Source organism: Strigops habroptila, chromosome 9 (assembly GCF_004027225.2).
Source record: "Strigops habroptila isolate Jane chromosome 9, bStrHab1.2.pri, whole genome shotgun sequence".
Lineage (NCBI taxonomy): Eukaryota > Metazoa > Chordata > Aves > Psittaciformes > Psittacidae > Strigops > Strigops habroptila.
In genome coordinates, this window is record NC_044285.2 from 2,263,322 (window position 1) to 2,278,055 (window position 14,734).

The 14,734-nt window shown below is 39.0% G+C and overlaps 1 protein-coding gene across 1 annotated transcript in view; it reads right to left on the reverse strand.

The window, feature by feature from the left end:
* MAP2K1 (mitogen-activated protein kinase kinase 1) overlaps positions 1 to 14,734 on the reverse strand; it is a 33,683-nt gene that overhangs the window by 14,994 nt on the left and 3,955 nt on the right. Inside the window, exons 2-3 of the mRNA XM_030497199.1 lie at positions 2,854 to 3,064; positions 714 to 860 (exon numbers count right to left, since the gene is read on the reverse strand). Coding sequence (XP_030353059.1) covers positions 714 to 860; positions 2,854 to 3,064 — 358 coding nt within the window. The remainder of the gene's footprint in view (positions 1 to 713; positions 861 to 2,853; positions 3,065 to 14,734) is intronic.

Sequence of the window (14,734 nt, forward strand, 5' to 3'; positions counted from 1 at the left end):
TGAGACATTAACTTCTTTGTAATTCCCAATAGTCACTTGTATTTTGGGGTATGCACACCTTCTATTGGGTGAGCACATGCTTAAAAACTGGATCATGAGCACTGTTCCTAAGCAACCATCGATTCCTTCTAAACATTTCAGTCAGAGAAGGCCAGAGAAGCATTAAAAAAACCACATGCACTTTCCAGAAAAAAGGAGGTTTCTCTCCAAAGCAGCAGTGTTTTTAGGGAAATAAAAAAGTCTTCAGATTTATTGTATTTCATATTGTTAAAAACATCCTCTACTGAGCGAGTGAGGCACAAAATTTGCCTGACCTTTAATTACAGAAAATCCCTTTTAGTGTTTGGCTCCATATGGTTGGAGAAAGGCAAACAGCTGTCGAGAAGAAGCTGTACTTTTCTATTAGAATTAAACACAGTCAAAAGTATTTTTGGCATTAAAAACAGTTGTGTAAGATCCTTCTGGGCTTGTTCACTTCCTGGGCAATGATCTTTGTTTGTATTTTCTGTAAAACTTAAGAAAAAGGAGACAAAATATGGTTTCATCTTAATAAGATTAGCTAGAGCAGGTTGCTCCAAGCCCCGTCCAACCTGGCCTTGAACACTGCCAGGGGTGGGTCATATACTTTGTTAACTTAAGTCCTTTTGACACTCAGGTTTTGCATTAATGGTCTGCTAATAGCTTCAAGCTAAGACAGATTCATATGTACTTACCATGTGTTCCATGCAAATGCTGATTTCTCCATCACTGTAGAAAGCTCCATAAAAGCCCACTATGTATGGAGAGTTGCACTCGTGTAGGACTTGCAGCTCCCGGATGATCTGGTTTCGAATAGCTGGCTTGATCTCTAGATGAATTAACTGTAAAACAAGCCACTCTTTACTATTTTCTTAGTGGTAAAGTGCTATTCAGAAGGACCAGGTTGTTCAGAGAGAGTTTTCAATACCCAGCTGGATAAGGCCCTGAGCAGCCTGCTCTGATCCCACAGGTGACTACTTTGAGCAGGAGACTGGACCTTCTGAAGCCACTTCCAACCAGAACTATTCTATGACTTAACTGTAAAATAACCCATCTTAATCTCTTAGTGGCAAAGGGAAAAGAAAACACTACAATACAGCACGAGAAGGTGGGATTTCCATCTCTTCTTTTCACAAAAGACTTCTCTATCAAACTTTTTGTTCCAGCACATTTTCTTCACTTGGGTTTTGTTCTATGGAAAAGCCATGAACAAATGCCTAAAGGAAATGTGTCAAAGACATACTGACTCAGAAGCAGCTGCTGAAAAATATCTGCACAAGTGTTTGTAAAACATTAGTGGAAGGAATGAGCTGAACCTCAAATTAAAGGCTCCCCAAAATGAATCTAAATCTAAAGAGAAGACTACATACAATACTTTGTTCCACTAGATGGTTTCTCTCATTCAATCCAAGAGGTTTATTTCTTTTGTGAAAGGGAAAGATTTAGAGACATTATGGAAGTCAAATTTTAGTCAATATAGGAAAGAAAGATTGCAGTTCAACAAACATCTCCGTTGCACCAAATATTAATGAATTTCCTGTTAAACCCACAGTATGTGGGCAAAAAAATCAATTCAATTGATTTAGTTCAAGAAAACCTCTATGATTTGTATATTTTGAAATTCTCACACCTTAAAAGTGGGCATTTTTATTTGCTTCTCTCCAAACTGTTAGGTTTTTATTTTTAAAATCAGTACATCCATATTTTCCTTTAGTTTTGCTGAAGATGACAGTGTGCTACTCACAAAAATGAATACCTGAAGTCTTTCAACTTCTCAGTAAAAAAAAAAAAAAAAATTGGAAATTTTCAGTAATATGACAACAGGATCTGGGATTTGAGGGTGACCTGGCCTTTATCCTACTCAACAGCTAGGTTATGTTTCTCCTGAAGCACAGTAGCCTGCCTGCCATCTCACCCACTGCAGTACAACAGCCTGTGTCCCAACATGCTGCCTCCTAAGAAGTGCTACCTGTGCAAGGAACTTCACTCCAGGAAGGATAAGGTATGAGGTACCCAAAGAAAGTACCAGAGATGCATTTCCCTTACTGTATTTGGTTCCCAGGGATACTGAGAGAAAGTGAAAGCTCTCATATAAACAAAATAAGGATTAAAACATCAAGCTATTGCAGCTAGAAAAATAATCTGTTCTCTTACCAACTAGGTCACAACTGCTACTGGCTGTAAAGCATAAAGCTGAATCATGGAACAATACTCTTGCCAGAAGGACAAGTACCTTTTTGCGCAGATGCCACCTGCACCCCATGATGAAACTATAAACCAGGAGATGTCACTGTACCCCAGTGCATTCCCTCACTCTTGTTTTTTGAGTTCACTATTTCCTGTGTCATCCAGATGCCCTTTCCTGGTCTGCAGCTGTGAACAAAAATCTCAGACAGGAGATATCTTTCCCATTCCTCTAAACTCATGGCCCAGAATACAGGATATTGTCACTTTCCCCTCATTCATGCCTTCCAGTAACTTCTTTTAGGCCTTCTACTCATTACTGAGTCTACCACATTATATTTGAAAGGTATATACCCAGCTGAAAAGACTGTATTTGTCAGAATGGGGAATAAAAAGGAAAAGAAAAAAGGGGGAATGAATGCCTAGCCTTTCATTGTAAACATATGGGACGCTATTCCTGAAAACCTGGAAAGTTTAGGATAAGCAAGTGCAACTTTTGCTACTTTCAGAGAAGTTGATGTGTTTCATGAAATTGACATTAATTTTCATGTGTCAACACCACTTAGTTCTCTAAGTCAAGTAACTGTATTTGATCAGAGACAACCTCCTTCATAAAAATCATCCCTAAGTTTCTATTCTTGAGGCACTCACCTTTCTTGCCATTATGAGACCAGAAGGTTTGTGAGACACTTTGAAGACCACACCACCATTCCCTGCTCCCAGCTCACTGATCTTCTCAAAGTCATCATCTTTCAGCTCTCCGACTTTTTGTTTCTGGGTTAGGAAAGCTTCAAGGCGCTTTCGTTGCTGCTCATCCAACTCTAGTTCTTCCAGCTTCTTCTGAAGTGCTTCCAAATTTGTCCTGTATCAACAGAAAAAGAGCAGTTCAGTTATTAAACTGTTTGAGCTTACCCAGCAGTGTTGCAAGAGGAAGAGCAATAGAGCATTGAGGTCAGATTAAATCCAGGACACTTTTGCACCCATATACATTATCTCAAAAGACCTGACTTGTACAGTCATCCACATCAGACACACATTATTGGAACTCTGATTTAAGTAAACAGTATTTCATTCCAGACAAAACAATGACATAAGCATGAACAGATGATATCCAGTTTCCCCACCTTTGTGGTTCTGTTCAGATCCATGCACGTTAAGTTTCACTACCTACAGGAGTGGCTTCATGACTCAGCATTGATGACCTGAGCTCTCATGAATCACAGCACATCACGCTATTTTTAGTTTCACATTTTCAAGGATTGTGTTGTAATTTCCTACAGTTTGTCTATATGTTTTATCTACTCATTTTCTCAAGACTATATAACTAATAATCCATTCTGAAGGTTCTTATTTAGGTATCAGTTATCAAGCAGAACCAGACAAACATGCATTAAGAACACAGCCACTGGAAACAGAAGTTGGTTTAACCGCGGAGAAGAAACAGTCCAAAGGTTTTAAGCTCACTTTTTCTTTTGTTGAAGGGCAAATCTACTAGAAATGTAGTAGATGGTTTAACATCATTAGGCAATGATGTTAACATCATTGTTTAACATCATCAGACAATACAAAATAGAAATTCAAACTTTAAACAGTAGCTAAATTCAGGGCTACAGACACAAGTTCAGTTTCTCAGGAAGATTCTTTTTTTAATACCTTCACCTCAGATCCTACGGAAACCTTTCATTCCAATAGTATGGCACCTTAAAAGTTCACTTAAAGTTCCCTGCTTCCAACTGCAATAATAAGTTGCTGCAAGAATAAGTATTTACCAGCAAATACCTATTTTGCTTAGCCAAATTTAATGCAATGTTCCCAGGGAATACAGTGTTGCTAGGATGAAAGACTTGAGGAACAGAATCTACTTCTTCAGAGCCTAAACTATTTTCCATTAAAGATATAAATTCCACCAACAATCAAGAAAACTATTTCTATTCCTCACTTCATAAAATGTCCGCTTTCAAACCACACTGTACAAGAGACATTCTCTGCATGCCCAGTAAGGTGCTGGTCACTTGAGAAGACAAGACTGATTCTCCAAGAAGCAAGGACAAATAAGCCAGAGACTTGACAGAGAAAGGGAATTATAGGATGAAACCCTCACCTCATTCACTGGAAAGCCTGCACTTCAGGCAGGATAACAATCTTGGTTTGACTGTATGGAAGGTTTAATCAAGGCAAATAAAAGTGATATAAATATTCACAGCTCTTACTTACTACACAATCACTCTGAAAGTTTAAGCAGTGACGCACTCCTACTTCATTTATCAGTTTAAGTATGTCAGACAGGATGTAATTGTCAAGCTAACTTAGGAAGTGATAATGCTTAGAAGAGTTAAGTAGAGGAAATGGAATGAGACCTTTGATGTTACGGGGAATTCTGTTCAGTCTGTTATTTTGATATTTTAACAGTCCACGCATAATATTATCAGGCAACACTTGTGAGCAAGTTTCACAAAACACTCACCCTGGGCACTGCTGCTCAAGACCACAAAACAGTCTCACATAGTAAATATGGATGTACTTACTCTACCTTAGTCACACTACTGTGTGACAGATATTAACTGTCTCTATCTTAGTGTAACAATAATTTCATTCTGTTGCAGATACTTCATTTTCAGGCTATGCTACAAAGAGAAATACACTCTTATTTCTGTCCTCATACCATGCTTCACACCAGTATAATCATACTGGAATATAATCGTACAACTAATATCCTAGAGTATTCACCAAGAGAAATCTCCCTGGGTAGATAAGCCTGGCTTACAGGAACATTCAAGTCACTCTAACTTACAGACTCCATTTAAAGATTAACCATTAAGAAAGAGATGTTTTTGAAATCCAGTTTCCAAAATGCAAACCAGAAAGCAGAATCACCAGAATGTTCCAAGCTCTAATGGTAAAACCTTCATTACATGCAGTGATGAGTAAGACAATGAGAGCAATTAAGCTTTCAGATGTCACTTGGATTTTTCAGGAGCAATTCTCTAACTCTTAAGCTAATTAATCTGAAGATACTAACCCAACAAATGCATTGTCAGAATTACTATTCAGAAGGTAACTAGACGTAACATCTCCAGTGTAGTTTTATGATAATTGAATGACACATCAGGACAGAATCGAGTTCTTTTTCATTCTGGTCCTTTGCTTGAAGCACTAAATATTAATCAATTTAAATGTAAACAGATAAATAATTAAAAAGAGTATTTGTGTCATCAGAATTGGTGGTGGCAATCTACACTCCATGTTTTAGAAGGCAGGACTCCAGTAGTTTCAGTTTTTAACTTGAACTACTGTAAGAATACTATCCCCTGACAGGTAACTATGAGGATCCTCACCATATAAAAGCATCACAGCCAAGGTGCAGTGCAAAGCACATACAGGAACAGGTAGATAAGTAAATGTTTGCATATGAAGTATTACAAATGAAACTAAACTGACACATTTGAAATAAAGAGGGAAGGCTCAAGTCAGTTCAGCACTGATCTTTACGGTCTCTTCCAACCTGAACCATTCTATGATTCTATGATCACTAGGACACCATGAAAACATTAAGGAAGCTTTGCTAGCTAAAAGTAGCAGCATGCTGGTGTGCTAACGTCTGCCTCCAGAAGGAGCACTAGTAGTTACTTAATCTTATATAAAACTTTAATTCAGAGACAAAAAGATTCCTATTAAAATTCATCACCATTACCTGCTGCAGTCTTGGAGTTGTTTTCTTCACTGTCAGAGCACTCTGCCTCTGCCAGAGCTCCATCAAATCACCTCAGTGCTTCACTGCTCCAAGCACTACTCTAAAGCAATAGGTTATCACTTAATTTATTGCTATCTGTTTTAAAGCCAAGCACATATTAAACATACTGCACTAGGGAAAGAATTTAGCTTTCATAATGTGATCATCTGAATGAAGCCACAGGGAGGTCAGTGCTGGTTTCTCCATTCATTAAAGAAACAGTGTAATTTCAGAGCACTATCTATAAATATATTCTTACTCAGGTAGCAGAAATGGATAAATATGCTCTAGAGGTAGCAGACAACACCACTGTACAAAGTGTAGTGTCTTAAGTGTTGGACTTCAGATACTATTATAAGATCTCTCTCTTTTAGACTAGATGGAAAGTTAGAATATACACCCAGGGCAAGATTTTGGGGAGTGGGCTGTTTGCTTCCAAGTGCAGCACCAGGTGCTCCAGAGGTTCTCCACTTGCTCTTGATCAGGTATGATCCTTCCTGTTGAGTCAACATTACTTCTTCCTTTTTGCACTCAAAGAAGTTTGCTGACAGTGCAGTGTCCTCCTCCCAGTCATGTGGCACTTCCCTAACCTCAGAAGTTTAAAAAGAATGCAGAACAGAACTTACGAGTGCAGCCTCCAACCAGATGCACACAAGCACAACCCGCCTCCCCACACAACCACCACCCTCTGATGTGTGTGGAGAAACTTCACTTCTATTAATATTAGTTTAGACTTTGCAAAAATCCCCATTTTAGAAGCCAGAAGACAACGGCAACCTGACATCCGGGGGGGACCCACATCCACGCCTTCCACAGCCAGTTTGTGGAATATCCTGGAGGTGAGAAAGGTTTTCTGAGGAAAATCTCAGCGTGGGATACTGGGAGCTTTTCAGACTCAGTGCCACCTCACCTGTAAAGAAGCTCACCTAAGACCTTCAGAATGGGCTCGCCCATCCCAGTATCTCACCTCCTGAGAATGGCTAAAAGCAGATGCTTAGAAGAAAAACTGGGTGGCAACAAAAAAAAAGAGCACAGCAACACCTCTAGCTGCTGCTAGATGAAATGTTCGCTCCTCTGCTTCCCAGACATGCACATTCAGGAGTTTGTGGATAAGACCAAGATATGTCACAAAGCCCATCACTCTTACCAGGTCACTTTTTGAGCCTGTCGCACTGTTCCCTTAAGGTTTGGTTGAAGGTATTTTCAGACTTTCTTTTTCACGACTAAAACCCCCATGACTTATAGCCAGTGTAAACATGGGCATATCACACACAGCTGGGCACCGCAGGGTGTTAACCGCAGGTGCTAACACACAGTTCGTGTGTTAGCAGATACTGAGCAAACCTGTATATCCTACACACAGTTTGGGCAGGGAGGAGTAGCAGAGTCTGCAGAGGACTCTCACCCTGCCCACAAAGATGGGCAGAAGGCAAGAAGAGACCTCTCAGCTCATGCTTTTGGGGGCAGCCACCCCAGCACTTGAAGAAAGCACTCCTGGAAGAGATGCATTAACTTGCTCTTTGAACCAGTAAGGAGAGAAATGTTGCCTTTAATCTGCTAGTACTTCATGTGAGAACAAAACCAGAAAAATAAATCCTTATTCTAACTCATATTAATAATACTCCAAATCCTTGAGAATTTTTAATTCACATGAGTGATAAGTTAATCATATACTCAACCCTAAAAACTACATTAAAGCTGTACTCAACCCTGAAGTCTGCTTTAGAGGGAAGAAAAAAAGGTGGTAGAGGAAGAAAGTCTGACAGAGTCTTTAACAGTAATTTGTCAAATAGTTGTTCAAAGTTATTACTATCAGTTTTGCAAGCTGAACAATTAGCATGAGTGAAAGCATCAAGAAGTACGTTCAGTTTCAGATCTCCTGTCACATGAGGATACAGGCTTGGGGGTTGTTTTCCAGAACAGTGACAGTAATGCTTTCCCCAAGCCTACACAGCTGTCAGTTTAGAGAAGAAAGTAGGCAGTTCACTACATAATTTCCATGAACAACCTCAATCAGGGAGCTGAAATAAAGCATTAGGAACATGAAGACATTCTGTGGTTTTGAAAAGACAGACTACTATTTCATGTGACTGTGCCAAACCCAATAAGACTATTTTTTATTTAGCTTTGCCTTTAACAAAGAAGAGTTCACAGATTAACGTGGAAGGTAGAAGTGATTACAGTAGTCTCATAGCTTACTGCACAGGTGTCTATGTCTGAGCTAACTCCAGCAGACTCATAAAACCTGCAGTTAAAACAACAATGCAAAAGATCCAAACTCGTTACAAGTGCAATGGAGTCTTGCTTTGGAAAAATAGACTATTTCCCAATTCCTGCTTCTTTTCAATCCTTGCAACATGTTAGAGGTCCTTTATAAGTTGTCTCTACCTTTAGGTGGGTATATGATTGCCCAATACACCTGCTCATTTCTGGCATGAATTTTAACATCTGAAAATGCTGTTCCACTTTCACAACACAACAGACATAGCAGGGGGTATATTGAGGTTTAATACAGCCAGGGAAGAAAATTACCCAGTGACAGGCAATTTGATTAAAATCTGTTTCTTAGTAAAAAGTATGTAAACCAAAACTATGAGAAAGGTATTGTTCTGTCAAAAGCAGTATCCTGCTAGACTAATCCAGTGTAAGAATTCTCATTCTTCTAAAGCTGAGAGGCATGTATTCGAAAGAAGAAAATCTGAGCTAGGACTTCAAGTTTCCTGCTGAGTCTCCAACCAACAGGACAACTTAATATGAACAGGAATCTCTGCTTAAAAGCTTCCCCCCTCTTTTGCTTTAGCAAATAAGCATTAAAAATCCCATTAAATATCTTGACTATTTTTTGTTAAATAACCCAAAGCATGCCAAATAACATCTGAATTGAAGACAGAGTTCACCGAAGAGCAAAGCCACAGAAGCTAGCAGCAGCACAACTGGACAGATGTTGGATTCATGCCCTGGACGCCTCTTCCTGCCAGATGTTTTGCAGCTGTTCCCAGCCAGCACTCGGCCTCACAGCCCTTTATCCTGGGTGGTGGCCGGAGCTGCCAGCAAGCCTCAGCCACCCTTTCACATGGTTAGCTCTGTGGCTAAACAATGCAACTGGTGGTTTGGGGTTTTTCTGCTCAGTTAAAAGGCTTCCTCAGGACTTGCTGCAGCATTGAATTCAAAGTTTTCCACAAACTTTACAGTCTCAAATTAAGAAATTCAAGAGCTGAATCTCCAGAACCAGAAATCCAAGTTCTTAGTCTCCCTTTCATAAATATCCATGCACCTATCGCTGATTTTTCCTAGCCAGCACTACGCACAACCAGAACAAATGAACCATAGGGCAATTAACACTTCCTTATGGACAGAGAAAAGAACTTAGTTATTGGATAGTTAAAATACAAACATAGAGGACAGATGGAACTTAAAAAATTCTGATGATAAGCTGACACATTTACATGAGTTCTGCTTTTCCATTGTTTTATGTCTCTGAACTAAGAGTTAAATGCAATGATAAAAACAAGGGATAAAGATGTGCAGTAGTAATGGTAACACGATCCTCACAACTCCCTGACGTGGTAGCAACACAGCCTCGGAGAGACACTACAATAATACAAAAGATGAAGTTACAGTATCAGTTTACGAGGCTTATGGAAAAGCCAGGATTAGAACTGAAACAACTCTGTGCAGGAGCTGAGCAAGGAGCACAGAAGCACAAAAAATTGCCAGAATGTGGAGATGAAAACAAAAAAAAAAAAAACCAAAATCCCCAAACATAACTGGGATTCAGTATATGGAAGGTTTAGCTCCTTGCCTGTATTTTAAATGGGTGGATTGTGTAATACAACAATTGCCAGTATAGCCATTTAGTGGAATAAATTAGTAATTTTTACTTAATATATGTATAGGCTGTAGCAGTACATATAGAAATATTCACACATCTACATACATCTATATCCAGATTGAATGTTTAAAAACATGCATTCTGCAACTTATATTAGCTACATTAAATCTGCTGACTCATCTTCCCACCACTTTGGAGAAGAGGTTCTAGAAAAGCACAGGACAATGCTGAGTTGTACAAAGCACCCCAAGAAAGAAAAGCTGCCAGGAAGTTCCAACAGTTTGTTTTAAAAACCCATAAGTAGATTTTTAAGAAGATACTTGTTCATCCAAAGAATCACACACTGTTGGAATACCTCTGTCCTAATTCTTAGGGTGTAAAGTAAAACCATCTACTTCCATTTTTATCATAGAATCCCAGACTGGTTTGTGCTGGAAGACACGTTAAAGCTCATCCAGTTCCAACCCCCTGCCACAGGCAGGGACACCTTCCACTAGAGCAGTTTGCTCCAAGCCCCTGTGTCCAACCTGGCCTTGAACACTGCCAGGGATGGGGCAGCCACAGCTTCTCTGCGCAACTTCTCTTCTTGCTCCTTTACCATGTGCCACCCCATAACAGACACCACTTACTACTTCCTTCTGCTGGGGTGACTGAATCCTGGTGAAAAGTACATCCCCAGCTGTCAGTAAGCAGAAGTTGTGCTTCACTCTCCTCTTCTTCAGACGAGACTCAGGACGACAACAGCTTCTCAACAGATGTTTGCAAAGAGCCACCAAGCAGTGAATTAGTCTTTTCCTAGTTGTTCAATTCCTGTGGCACTAACTGGCACAATGCTGTGCTCATTCCTTCCAAAGTATATCCAAGATTTTGCCTAAGCAACATTGAACATAGAGCAAATCAGAAATCAGCCAATTAGCAAGTCTTCAGGAAAAAAAAAAATGTGCTGCTTCCTTTAAAAAACATAAATTTAAAACTTTTTGGAAGAAAGAACCTGCTCCCCAAAAATTCAGTAAGCTGGAAACTGATGCTGCTTCTTCAAAGAGACATTTATGTGTTCTGGCAGTGGAATCTGTACACTTCATAAAGCCCAGTCAATCCCCAGGGCAATGATGGGAGAACAAATGCAGCTGTAAAAAGGGTAACACAGGCAATGTGGGGGAAAAACCTTCTTACTGGAACATTTAGAACTTAATCATTTAAAGGGAACATCTAGGTTCCATACACAAAATTCCTTCCTCCATTCATTTCAGAACGTTTCTCCTGTATCCATTGAAATATTTCATCAATAGCCACTCAAATGATGGGCTGATGTACTTCCTGTCTCATGTAAGTTCCCCACAATTTTCATGTTGGGAGTTTTTAAGCTACTGCTAAAGCAAAGACCGGGTAACACCATGATGCCAAATCAATACTTACACTACATATTGGGTTTACCTTGTCCTTTTCAGTCTTTTTTAAAGCCTTCTCTGGCTTCTACATAACACTGGAAGGTATTCTAGGCAACACTGTAATGTGTTCCTCTTGAGATCGAGACCTGAGACCACTCAATTAAAAGATGTGCTGCTCAAATTGTTGTAATTACTGAATTTCAACCTCTCAGTGGTATCTCTTAGACTTCGAGTGTGCTGTCACTGGGCTCTTGCCAAAGGAGGTGGCTCTGCCCTATTCTGTCCCTAGCCATTCATTCCTAAGTAACCAATTCAGGTAACAGATCCATTTAAAAATTAACCTAAATACTGCAAGTTTTCAGCCGGATTATTTCCCTGATTTAGCTCATCATGTGGCTCTATCAATGCTGCCGTAAGTGCAAGAGGACAGAATGTGGGCTTCTTTGATGGGTGAATTCTTGGTCAGATCAGCACACACATCTGACCCTCTGAAAGAGTAATAGCATCAAAAAACCATCAGGGAGATACAGGCACAGCAAAGAGAGGAGAGGGCTTTAGAAGGAACTGGACCTTGCACATGTTTAATTGTAAGAATCACACCTTTAACTTTACCTGCAGCACTGGTGCTGTAAAGGACAGAAAGGGAGAAGTGGCTGTATTCATACAACAGCCTGCACTTCCCTCAGCTTTCATCTCACTGCAACACGACAACATTTGTTTTTACACCCAGTTTTTATTTAACTCTCCTAAACTGATTTAGGTTTTTTGCAATACATATGCCTCCATTACTGTCATTACACTTAAATACAAGCATAAGAACATCACAAGACTTGGTATTTACTGTCATCTCTGTATTAAGTGTCTTAAAATCTCTCCTACACCCGTAACTGTAAAGTAAAAGCTGCCTATCAAGTAAAGACAGCACAGGTCACTTTGCCACTTGTGTTAATTTCTGTACTACTTGTGTACACATAGTTGTAAATTTTTTCAGCACAAGCATCCAGAAACAAAGTAAGTAGTAAGTAAGAAGTTATTTTCCACCATTATAACAGATCACATGTTCTATTAGCTTCTAAGAATTATTAGAACGCTATTTGTAATGCAATGAAGGTCTATGCCAGGCCCATGCACATTTAAAGAGAATGCTCTGAGTATGTTTTAATCCAAAACTAGAAAATTTAGTTTCTGAATTTCTTAAAAGTATTTACAAGCTTGCAGTAATTCCACATACTTATTCAATGTAACTGCAATCCAGCCAGGTCAGTCATAAAATTCCAGGACCTAATCTTCCAGAACACTACACATGGGTGCAAAGCTCCCCTGAAGTCAAAGGAATTCCACAGAGGGGCTTGGCCCTCCTCAGAGACTTTGTGGCTTTAAAAACAATGGAAAAACACCCTCCAGAACAAATTCAGAAGTGACCCAGCATGCATTAAAGTGAACAACTCCGAAAATCTTCCTTCTATTTCTTCTAAATGCACATCCATGAAAACTGACGAAAAGAAATTACTCCGTGAAGGACAAATCCTCTTGGAAGAAGGTCTACTGGGAAACAGCCCACTGGTTATGCTGTTCCCCCCACTCCATTTTACAGTGCAAACTTAAAAACAAGAAAAAAACCCAAAACACAACCCACACTACAGATGATGGGAGATAATCTGCCTTTTTACTCCTACAAACCCCAATGTGAAGTTCCCTTGAGAAAGACACTGAAAACATTAAAATTGCAAGATGCAGAGTAAATAAGCAACTATTTATTTCCCAAACTGTAACATAAGGTGGAGGTCAAACTAGTTTTGCATGATTTCCAAATCCTTCTTTGACTATCAAATACAGGCAGTTGTACTCAGAGGTCATCCAGCTCTTCAGGAGCTTCTTTAAATGCAATTTAAACAGAATAAAAACCAGTCCAAGCAGAAACAATAAGAAAAAGCTGACAAATTAATACTGCAGTTCTTAACCTGTGACTGGAACTTGCCAGTCACCCATTTCTGCAACATTACTCTCTGGTTTGAATGGTTCTAAGGCACACATGTGCTATAATTAAGACATTTAAAGAAAGAGAAAACCCAGAACTGCTCAGCATGGGCCTAAGCACCACCAGTGACAGCAGCATCGTTCTTGATGATCCGTTTCTGCTCACCGTTGTCTTTGGACTTCCCTTCATGCCACACCCTTAAGAAAGCAATACGCTTCCTAAGAAGATCCTGCCCATGGGTCTTTACCACCTTAAATTCCTCTCCAAGACCTGGCTCTTTACAGCATATTAAAGGAAGATGCAAATTCCATTGTCTACTTTTGTGTTTACATTTCCATCTAATTTAACACAAACCAGAATTGTTCTGTCATACTGTCCTTGGTCCTCCTGACCAAGAATATAATCCTATTCTGTTCATTCTACCTTGTATTATAGCTATATGACATTTGAGATGTGCTTGGCCCCATTTTCCCAGAGCAGAGATCACAGCTGAGGCTTGATCTGGGAGATACCAGTTGTTGCTAAAACACAGACAGTTTGTATATTTTAAAATTCTTCAAACAGATGAAAATAAGACATTTGAGTCCCAACAACCTTTGCAATGTCAACACACAACACACACACGCAGTCAGTGGCACTTAATTTAAAACATTGTTTTCATTTTTGTATTTAATCAAGGTCCCAGGTTCTTCTAGAAGGTTCAAGTTCTAATACCAGAGACAGGGAAGTTGTCTTTACTCAGTGAAAGTAAAGAGTAAGCCTTTAAAGCAGTTAGTTTGTAGACATACCCAAATGTAACTGATGTACAGAAAAAGCAATCAGAAAGTCTCTTCTGTAATGGGAAGTTTGAAGCAGTGACAAACATTAACACACATTGGTAACTGCAGCAGTAATCCTTCCACAAGAGACAAGTTAACTAAAAAACTCATTATAATGCTCATTGGTGGCTCATTGGATTGTTGTGCTCTGTGACAAAACATTGTATTGACTATTTATTTCACTTTTTCAAGTAAGCACTTTTAAAATAGGCTGTGAATACAGGCTACATTATATGCCAAGACATTCTATTTCATTAAACATAATGCAGGATCTCAAGGCACAGGTTTAATCAATTTTTTCTGTACATACACTTTTGGATATGGGCATTTTAGCTAATAAATTTTAATGCACTTCCCTGAGACCAGTACACTTCAAAGCTCACTATGCAATGTCACCTATACATAATAGGTTTTGAGGAATACAAGTACTGTTTTTTTCTTTAAATATATTACAAGGCTGTAACATAGAAATATGTAACTACAGATGCATTTTGTGCCATCTCAAAAGAACTTCACATAACTTAATTAGATATTTGTTTTGAATTTAAAATAACAATCAAGCATCTATTTGGATCTCATTTAAAATCTATGTATATGTAATTGCTATGTACAGCAAGCTATAAAACTAGTTATACTTTCTCTTCACCAGCATTTTATATCAAAGTAACTTTTTTTCATAAATATGACCCTTCCCTCTGCTTTTTTGTAAAGATGCAATTAGAAAATGACATGAAGTAACCTTCTTTTCACATGAACAAACCCCTTACTATAATACAGAAAGTGGCA